This window comes from Anopheles coluzzii, chromosome 3 (genome assembly GCF_943734685.1).
Source record: "Anopheles coluzzii chromosome 3, AcolN3, whole genome shotgun sequence".
Taxonomy (NCBI): Eukaryota; Metazoa; Arthropoda; class Insecta; order Diptera; family Culicidae; genus Anopheles; species Anopheles coluzzii.
Window position 1 is genome coordinate 28495189 of NC_064671.1, and position 11223 is coordinate 28506411.

General features: G+C 48.4%; 1 protein-coding gene across 1 annotated transcript in view; it reads left to right on the forward strand.

Annotated features, from left to right (window-relative positions):
- The window catches only part of LOC120959038 (collagen alpha-1(III) chain), a 29675-nt gene that overhangs the window by 14118 nt on the left and 4334 nt on the right, over positions 1-11223 (forward strand). Inside the window, exons 2-4 of the mRNA XM_040382165.2 lie at positions 8952-9134; positions 9215-10670; positions 10742-11093. Of these exons, the coding sequence (XP_040238099.2) occupies positions 8952-9134; positions 9215-10670; positions 10742-11093 (1991 nt within the window). The remainder of the gene's footprint in view (positions 1-8951; positions 9135-9214; positions 10671-10741; positions 11094-11223) is intronic.

Here is an 11223-nt window from a genome sequence, read left to right on the forward strand (position 1 = left end):
ACGTTGTAAGTACATCGGAGGGGGGGGGCAGCTTTAGCACAAATGGAGAGAAATCTGACCATCAACGGTTATCATTGCTGATGTGATAGAGGAATGCTGGACGGATTAGAATGTTGCACTAGATAAGGAGCTCCGTGTTGGAGGCATTGTTGATGGACTTTGGTCTGGTTCTTATTGCTTCACATCTTGACGAAATCCCACTTCCTAATTACAAAGATCCTAAGTCTAATTCTCTGGAAATAGACTCAATAAGTATGAGCAACCGGAAAACCTGACGAATGATATCTCCTAAGCTCTCTCTGTTAATGATGTTTGCCACCGGTTCCGGTTTGTTAATATCAATGATCCATGAGAAGACATTCCGCTTCGGTCGACGAAAAGGTCGAGGAATCGAAATCTCCTACGACCGCAAACAGATATGGCCGTTTGTTCGGTGCTGATTTATTGCCTGTCCATAAATTAATGTGCCACTGCGCTGCTACTGGTGAAGTGCCTGGTTTCAATCTGCACATCAGCGCGCAGTTGTGTAGTTTCCCGGTCCCACAGGCACATCCAACCAAAGATCAGATTGTAAGCGATCTAGGTTTTGGGGAGAGGGATACATATAACAAAAATAACAACATGCATCCCACATGTCTTGTCCGTTCCCATATTGGGAATTTCCATCAATTTGCCAATCAATTTGCTTTGCTTTTGGGGATGGGGTTTCCTTTTAGTTTTTTTGTTGCTGTAATTTTACTTTCCCGTTCGTTAATTTCACGAAGAAAGTGCGTAGCGCAAGGCGGGTTGAATTTATCAACCCTTTCTCACACGCAACAAGCTTGGATAAGCGTTCTAACACTGATTGAAGTGGCCAGTAGGGCACTGATGATAGCCCCATTTACACCATCTCGAGTCCGGGAAGTGTTAGGACACGTGGCGTTCGCACATAACCTTCAAACGCCTGGCGGCCATTGTGCCATATCCTGCCTGCTGGCAATGTGTAGGGCTCGCTCGCTCACTGCGGAGGATTTGTTATCAAAGCGGTACAATTTCTCCCCCCAAAAAGCCGATAAGCCCGGCCGGTTTATTCTGAGCCTCTCCCCCCTTCATAAGCCATGTGCTCGCCGTCGAACACGTTTGGTTTTGTTTTTAGAGCGGAAGCGTGTTGCCTTTGCGCTGGTAAGCTGCTGCGAGATGCTTTTTTATATGCTTGGTTTGATTTGCGCAATGCCAGGAAGTGGTGATACGCAGTCAACTCCCCACTGCCTGCCACCCACTTGAGACTTCCTTTTCTGGCCCCTCCACAGTGCGTGTGTGTGTGTGTGTTTCTTGCCTTCTTCTTGTGATAAGTGAGTAAAATGTTGCAAAAAGTACTCAAGTAAGTGTGGACAACGACACTCGCCGACACGTATGCCACACTCACACACACACACTGTCTACTACTCCTACGCCAGATGGAAACAGACCGGATCGCGGCAACAAGTAAGCCGTATCGCGAAATCGTACAATGACCACAAATACCAAAAATAAAATAAAAACCCTCACCCACCCCAACGGGATCCGATGGCGATCTCTAATACACTCTGCGTGCATATCGTCATCGGTGGTTTGGGGTGACGAGTTGTATTAGATGGCAACAGGCAGGCGACAGAAGCAGAAAAAACAACAACCGCAACAACCGAAGCCATTCATAAGTGGAGCCTGGGTGGGACCGTACGCGATTGTTAATGAGCAGAGTTTCATTCATCTGTTGCTACTCGCCAAAATGCGGCATGGGAAGTATGGTTTGTGCTCTTGTGGATTGGTGAGAGCAAGCACAATTATCACATCTTGCGAACGGATGTGTCTGGAGAAGCGGTTTTCAAAAGCAACGATCGTTCTGGGTTTTATGTTTTAGATTCTTTTCTTCCTACAAAGACTGCCAATGGGGACTCATCGAGAGTGGGTGATGTTTGATGAAGAATATGCGTACCTTGTTTTTTTGCACCGACTTCTTTTGATGTACTATATCTTTTTCGCTCCAACTGCTACTGTGCGTAAGTGTGTTTATCTTTCTGAATCTGAGCCGACGAGATCTTAGGTTCTCGCATGGATAGTAGAAGTAATTATTTATGTAAGACATTCCATGTGCAAATTCGATTGATCAGTAGATGCGACGTAATGCCGATGTAATGTGATGTTTATCATAACCGCCCAGAAGCTTCATCGAGAGACGATGAACTGTTCTAGTTTGAAATGGTCAATTAATTATGTTTTCTTTCTTTTTTTATGGAAGTATGATTCATAGCATGATTGATAGAAGATCTAGTAAGATGAAGAAAGTGTCAGTGAACCCATAAATCAAGTGGCAAGTCTAATTTATACTGCAAACAAACTGTTGCGGACGTTATTTTAACAACGATCTATGCAGTCGCACCGATTCTTTTGATTGTTGGTCGTCTATATTACTTATAGCTTTGGGTTACTCAATGGGTTACTGGGCTCTAGAACTGGAATGGTAGGTACAGATTGAATCTGATATTCACAATCAGTGGAATGTTGTGTTTTAAGGATTTAAAAGAAAATCTGTAAAATATTGGGGTTTAAAATGTTTTGAATTAAACCAGATTTCTTTTGGTAGGTTCTGAGGCTTTTTGATCCCCTAACTCAACTTGTTTAGAATTCGTTCTACCAAATACGGATATCGTCTCAACATGTGTGATATAAATGGTCAAAAACAGGAAAACAGCCAATAAGTTGAGGGACAGATATAGGGTTTTCCATGGTTTTTGGTTAATTCTCGAAAATTGTTTGATGCTTGCCGTAGTTTTTTGGATTGTTCTTGGGCGTTTCTCAAAATTTTTTGGATCCAATATATTGATTTAAAATCGGACGACTTGAATAAATCGGAAACGATCAACAAATTTATAGGAAACAGTGAACAAATCGAAGAGCCAACCAGTAAATCGTTAAAAACTCTGTAACACATATTTGCAAAGCTGTAAAAAAAAAACTCCAAAGACGCATTAAAAACCTTTAGGGTAAATGCAGCACAAAAATAGATTAGGCAAAATTATCTATACTTTTTATATAATTTTTATATTACTTTATTGTTATACTTGTGGTCCAACATTTTGCTGCTAATTATATTCTGAATTGTCGATTCATTTAAACTTTTCTTTAAGCTAACCTTTTATTAGCATTAATAACTTCGTAACGAACCCGAACTGTGAACAAAACCGACCGTCTCCTGAGGGACCTGGGAATGCCCTGGGAAGTCGTGTGGAACGTCCAAACGCCCTGCCCCTCGGGGGCCACATTCCGCACTCCCGAACGCGCCATTCCATTCTATCAGCAGATTGAGCGGTGTTAATGAACTTGCAGCCGATGCAACAGGAAACCTGCTAACGTGGGACATTTTAGGGCTTGTGTGTGGCATTACTTATGCTCCGTTTATGGTCACATACGAGCACACACACATAGTCAGCTGTTAATGGCTATGGAATGAAACGTCACACGCAATGCAATTCTAGTGAGGTGATTTGTGATTGTGATTGCACTTCTTGCCCCAATGACACTGTCATGTGTGTGTATATTACGCAAGTTCTAACAATTGAACACAGTAGAACGCTTCTAAACGTCCGGCATCCGTACCCCGAGCTGCCGTGCATTAGTCACACTTCCGAGCATATGGTTTTCTCATCTAGCGGCCTGTAACACACATGGTGTGTGCGATCGAAAACGATCTGTCGTTCGCCCAATCCACGGATCAGAGGAAAACAAACCAAAACAAAACAAAAACCGGGAAGAAAACTGGCGGCATTTCCCTCCAAAGAAACCGCGGCCAAGAATGAAAGAATAACAGAACCCCACGCCCCATCCCATCCCATCGCCAGTGTGCTGCAGGGAGCGAAACGAAATTGCAACAAGAAAGCAAGCATCACCACACGCCTCTCCGGGAACCTCCGGTTTCGTTCGGCGCGCCGCTTTCGCAGACGCGGCAGCAGCAGGATGAAAAATGCCGATGATGCAAGATTTACCCGCGATGATCCCGCGGTGGCAATGTGCCGCGACGTTCCGCGCGATCCCGATAAATAGCTCTGTGTGTATTGGCATTGTGTGTGTGTGTGTATTTATAAATGAAATGCATGCGCGTCGATTCTTGCCGTGTGTGTATTGGGCGGCGCGTGTAAAACACACAACACCGTGCCCATGCAAATCTGCCGCCACAGTTTGCAAGGCTCATTACAATGTGCATAGCAAGTGCATCTTCACTTGCAACGTCGTCCGAAGCCGCTCCAGAGCGAAGCATGGCACAGCGCGATTCCGTGCACTAATTATCAATTTAGCGAATATTTGCTTTTATTGCCCCTCTTCGTACACTTGGCGCTCGTTGCGGGGTTTTTTCACACATGCATGAAGAATGGTCCATATGCCCTTCGGTTTCGTTTATGCAATGACTCGATCTTGTCTTGTCCGAAAGCGATCATCCACGACGGAAGGAAAGAAAAGGAAGGAGGCTGACATCATTGCTGGTGGCTGGTGAGAGCGTTCGTTTGTTTTGCCGATGAAAAGTGATTTCATTCGCTCGCCAGGGAGAGACAGTTTTTCCACTATTTTAAACAGAAAGTTGCACTACTTTTGAACGAAAAAAGTCCAACCAATTGTTCAGCAAGTTCATCAATCCGGAAGAGGGGGGGAGGGATAAATAAATTGTGTAATCCCTATTTTGTACAATTATCGCAACAGCAGCAAATCATAATCAGGTCGACTGTTTATTCTTACGATGACGAGCGACCGACCCACTTCTTCCCAATCCCACTGTTTGTTTACACCGACCGACAACCAACCGCCCCACCCGAGATCATCTTCAAAGATCTCGTCGGATGTGTTTTTACCATCCCAGTTGAACGACAGCCGCGGGACACACAAATATCTCACGCAATCGATCGCAACAACTGCCTGCGAGCGTCTTTCGCCGCTCGTTAGATAAACAGCCACACTGTCCTTCAGCCTGCGATGTGTATTGGTTCGTTCCGCACGGATCACAAGCAAACTTCCAGCAGCCGGAGGCCGGAAGTGTAATTTTAAGCATGCGGCCGTACGCCCATTTTTCGCAGTGATTTTCGGGACGGCTCAATGGCTACAGAATGCTACAAAATGCCCAAGAAAACATCACATTTTTCCCGACTTGTGGAAAGAGCATGCTGGTAACATGACCACACCCGCACCACCACCACCACCGCTAGTACCCCAATTTCGGGTGTGTGCTGGTAAACCGATACCACCACCGCCGGCAATGCGTTGCCGTTCCATCACCCATCAGCAACTGTCAAAGAGGCGGAACGGAACACATGTTTCGGCGCGTTGCAATCGGAAGTCGGTGCACGGGTGACACGCGGTGACGACCCGATGCGGGGGAGATGCGTTAATAGATGGCTTTCTAATAGTCCGAGCGTAGTGCGGTGGTGCGAGTGTTGAGCCGCGACGCGACGCAATTAGAGGCGGCAAGCGCGAATAGCTTCGGCAATGATTTAGTGCCTGCCGCGATTTAGTTTTGGGTGCAGAGGTGAGTTTGGTGGTTCCGCGTTTAATTGCTGGTGCGCTGGGGTTGTGTGCGCAGGTCGGTCGAGTCGGACGGCAATCGAGTCTTTAATGTTTCCTAATAGTTACAGACACATGATTCGTTTTGCTGTCGTTAAAAATACGGGAGCTAGTAAATCTTTTGTTACATGAAATATGTCTCACTTAATAAAAAGGGACACAGTTTCATTGCTGTGTGTTTTTTTACAAGCAATTAGAAAATCTAAATGTTCAATCTAAAGCAATCATTATCATGGTTCTTTATTGACAAACTGGTGTAACAAGAGGTTAATGGCTGCAGCTAATATTAATTTAAACTTGGACAATTATCCTTTCTTTGCTTCACGACAATCATATGCTTACAAAAAACACATGGTTTTGGTCCACCATTGCTTTTGAAATTGTGAAAAAGTTTTTTCACATTCTTTTACAAAATAATAGTATTTTTAATATAAAGATCTAGCGGATATTTTTGAGAATTATTGCAAGGTATTACGTACGAATTTCTTTTCAAATCATATTTACCTAAAGGTGTTTGCTAAAATTTAAAAAAAAAAAATCTATTATACAGCTAAGCCTAAATGGATTATTCCAATTGGATTATTGGATTATTTTAAGTTGTTGTTTACATTTAACCAGTTTCATCCGTGCGTCCTTTAGTTATGAGAAATTGATAGGACGGTGCATTTTATAATTATACTTTTAATTACATTTGTCTTTAATGAAGTGTCATTATTACTTCCTAACCCTAACTGCATTACTTCAAGTTTCCACATATCAATCATTTTCAGTGTGTTAATGATATTTTTTTGTTGAAAAAGTTGGTTTCTAAACATATGAGTAGTTATTCGTTTTCATTTTCATTTGTATTAAAAAAAACACACTTTTACTCAAATATTAATAACGATTTCCATACGCCGCCGTTTCGTTACTGTTTATGCAATGAAGATCTAAATCGCGATCGTGCGCTGTCTCACACTATTATAATTTTAATACGAATTAACATCACGTTCAGCCCGTAACTCCGAAAAAAAGCGAATTCTCCTCGTACAAATGAAGAAATAAAAATAAACACCGCAAAAGTGAAAGGAATGCAGTGCAGGGCACACGATTGATAACCAACCATTAAAATCCTTCCGCCGAGAAGCGAAACGATGCTTTTGAGCGAAATTCAACCAAAAACAAGGAAGGGTTTGTGGAATAGTTAACCGGCGTTGCAAATAATGTATAGAGAAAACAACGCATGAAGCAACAAAAAGAGGGGAATCACATTTAGAATGACTGAAAACAAAAATCACTTTCAATTCAATAAATTGTTCTGCGTGTAAATAAAATTAGGTACCGCGCGCACCCTTGTCGACAGGATACACATGGAGGTAAAATTCAACAATCCTTCATTTGTACACAACACGTACCGAATGTTAACGCCACCGGTTAACATTCTGTTTGGCTCTCGATTCGGCCTTTTTTGTTGTTGTTCTCGAATCCATTAAGAAGTTAATGATCATCTTTCGCTGCCGTCGTTCCATCGGACATTAAGCGAGGTTGTGTATCTGCAAGGATCGCCAGCCGCAGGCCGTAATCTGTCTCAGCCCTGCCCTAGACAGTGGTCAGACTCAGCGGTAGGCACCAGCACCAGGAAGATCGAGAAAACATCACCGCAAAAAGCAAAAAAAAAACACACACACACACACTTTAAAACGTCTCTACCCTTTAAATTGATTAATTTTTACTGCCCCAACATTCGACGGCCGCAACAGTGCGGTCAATGTTTAAAAATGCATTTCACCAACCCACTCATTCTCTCGACACCCCTCTTGTTGCGCACAAACGCAACGGGAGAGAAATTTCGCGCGATACATTTACGCTAACTGGTTTTATGTTTAAGGGTCCCTCATGAAGGAACAAAAAGACAGAACCAAATAAAAAAAAACACACACACACACACGCAACATCCCAGCCATTTTTTGGGGGGTAGGTACCGTAAATTCTTGGTGATGGCTTTCCATGCACGCCTTACCATGACCAGGGAACTGCGAGAACTGGTTTGGTGTGTCCAAATTTTGCCCAAGTTTCGGGAGAGCCCTTTTACGCCACGAAGATGTATGTCTTCTGCTGCACCACCACCGTGGTGAATGGCGCGTAGAATTTACACCAGACAATTGGGCAAGGAGCAAGAAGACATTTGCGACCTGTGGTGGACCTGTGCTCGATCGGTTGGTACTTTCCAACCCACCATTCCTTCCGGGGAGAAAACTGGGGAAAGAAATTTCGCGCGCCATAACTACACCGCCCCACCGTGGACAAATTTCACGTCACGAAGTGTGTTCCACCGAGCACGAACTTATCAGCCAAGGGTTTGGTTTCGATTGTTTTGTGCTTGCCTGCCGATTCCGTGGAGTGATGCCGCCAAACGACTCCAACGACGCGAAGGTAGTTATTATGCAGATTTAGAGAGTCGCTTGGATCAAGTTGAAGTCAAAATGCCGATCCGATATCCCCCACGGGGAACCAGTCTCGGGAAGATCTCCCGTTCGCATTCCCGGCTGATCAGGGTAATGGCATTCCGAGCCATTTCCAACTCGGCTATGCGGCCATAAGCGTGTCAGATACTAATCCAGCACAAACAAGCGCACGTTTGTGTTGAGATTAAGGATGATGTTTGAGATACTTTGTTGTTTTTGACAGAAATTCAATAATGTTGTAATTCGTGGCGAAATGGAACATTAACCGGGGCGAAATAGAGCCTGAGCGATCGAAGCACTAACACGAACACTGCAAGAGCATAAAAATACAGAACGTTGAGCAATAAAACAACTCCAACGCAATGTGTGTAATACGTGTGCCCAACCACACCTCGGGGGGCATCTTCCGCGGCACTACACCGCCCCTTCAGCATGATCTGTACCAGCATGAAATTGCAGATGCTGCAAGAAGCCGACCGTATGCGCGCCCTCAGTACACCCTCTGGTTACACCGTACCAGGAAAACACATTTTATCACCACACACACACATATGTCCGCTTGCTCAACGGATCCGCTTGCTGTGGAATTCGCTTCGGAAAACAAAGTTTTTCCTTTCGGGCGAAGTGTGCGCGCGGGCACACAGGCCTTCGCTGCATCGCCCAAACAGAAAGGCAAAGGCAGCAGAACCAACAGCCTGGAAGCATGAATGGTTTGTTTTTCTATTTTTATGACTCCTGGCGATTGCTTCACCTTCACCACAGCGGCACTAACCGGCAGCTCGGTTCGGCCCACAGAAACTCCTTCTTGTTGCCCCAATAATGCTCCGAATTTAGGTCATCCGAATGATGATGGGGTGATGATGTGGTTACGATTTCAATTGCTGCGATCGAGAAATGATTCATATGACTTTAATGCTTCCCTTTGTTGGTGTGTACTTGCAGGTCTGCAACCAGACGGTATGTGACTGTAAAGGAGTGCAGGGACCGCCGGGACAGATTGGACCGCACGGTGTACCAGGGCAGTTTGGCGATCCGGGCGATATTGGGTACGATGGGCCGCCGGGACTGCGCGGCGATCGTGGAAATCGAGGCGAAATGGGCACGAGTGGACCGAAAGGATATCGTGTAAGTATCAGCGATGGATGTTCCAAAAAAGAACACGAAAGGGCGAAATATTCATCTTGAAATTCCGTTTCGCCCCATAGGGTGACACTGGCGAGCGAGGACCGCTGGGAGCCCCGGGCTATGCGGGACTTCCGGGCGAACCCGGCTACCGCGGCCCGTACGGTATCGACGGTTGTAACGGCACGGACGGTGCGATGGGAACGCCCGGCTACCCGGGACCGCCGGGCGAGCGTGGCCCCCAAGGTCCTCCAGGTGTGCCCGGGCCGCGTGGTACCTCCGGCGAAGGCGGTATCAACTCCAAGGGCACCAAGGGCGATCGGGGCGTGGCTGGCGTTCCCGGCGTGATGGGCCAGCAGGGCTGGCAGGGTGGCCGCGGTGCGGACGGGTTCGATGGAACGACCGGTGAGACGGGCGATGCCGGACTGGATGGCCCGAAAGGCGAGCAGGGCGAACCGAGCGAAGACTTCTGTCCGGGCGAACCGGGCGATCCGGGCGAACCGTACTACTACCTGGTCGGCAAAAACGAAACGGTCAACATTGGCATGAAGGGCCCGAAGGGTGACCGGGGCTACGATGGAATGGCTGGACTGCAGGGCATGAAGGGCGACTCGGGCATGCAGGGCGACCGGGGCCAGAAAGGCTTCAAGGGCGAGGAAGGCAAGCTCGGCGATCGGGGCAAGCAGGGCAAGGAGGGACCACCGGGCGCACCGGGCGACAAGGGCGAGAAGGGTGCGCCCGGGTACGCCGGACTGGACGGTATGCCGGGCGACAAGGGCCCCTCGGGAGACGATGGACGGCCGGGGCTGCCGGGTGTGCAGGGGCCGCCGGGACCGAAGGGCGAATACCGTCCCGAGCTGGCACCGATTGTGATTGGACCGCAGGGACCGCAAGGTGACATGGGACCACCGGGACGGCCGGGCAACGTTGGCATCCCCGGCAACAAGGGCTTGCGCGGCCCCATGGGTCCACCGGGTCCGCCCGGCGATCCGGGACTGAATGGACGGCCCGGCCCGAAAGGCATCTCGCCGCCAGGACAGCGCGGTGACGACGGCGAGGGAGGACCACCGGGACCGCTCGGCATCCGAGGCATACCGGGGCTGGCGGGCGCAAAGGGACAGGTCGGTTTCCCGGGGCGAAATCTGCAGGGCGCCAAGGGCGAACCCGGTACGAACGGGCTGAACGGCGACTTTGGCGAGAAGGGCGACCAGGGCGACGATGGCGAACCGGGCGACAAGGGTCTGCCCGGCATCGGTGTGAACGTGACGGGGCCACCCGGACCGGCCGGACTGCCTGGCAGGGCGGGACCGCCCGGCGACTGGGGCTTCAACGGATACAATGGCCCGAAAGGTGACAAAGGTTTGCGCGGCGACGACTGTGGCACGTGCCCGCCCGGACCGAAGGGCGTCAAAGGCGAGGACGGTGATATCGGGCGGCCGGGATTGGACGGATACGACGGGAATCGGGGGCTGCCGGGGCCGCGCGGCTTGCAGGGTCCGGCCGGAAAGCAAGGCTTGAAGGGACTGTTGGGCCGTAAAGGTAAACCCCGGGGGGAGATTGGAGCATTCTCAGAGTATGCACTCATTTGTAACTTTCCATTTGCTTTGTAGGCGAACGGGGCGACTTTGGCGAACGTGGTGTACCGGGCGAACCGGGACGACCGGGTGTGCTTCGACGGGCGAAAAACTTCATCGATCTGACGCCAGAAATGGGCGATCGAGGCGACAGAGGGCAGCGCGGCGATCAAGGTGTTCCGGGCGATTTGGGCGACTTTGGAGCTGTTGGATATCCGGGACGGCCGGGCGAACAGGGCGAATACGGTGACGACGGTGACTCTGGCCGGCCGGGTCTGGACGGGCTGCCGGGCATGGACGGTCGCAACGGTGCGCCGGGTCGGGATGCGTTCGTCAACGAGTACAACATCTGGTCTATTCGCGGCACACCTGGTGTACCGGGCGACAAGTAAGTTTTGGGGCGAAAACGTGCGCTCAATGGGGGAAGGTGGCGAAAAACGTGCGCTTTAAGCTAATTTTCGCTCTTTTTCTCGCTTTCTTTCTCTTTTTCTTTCTATTTTAATCGTTTCTTTCTCTCT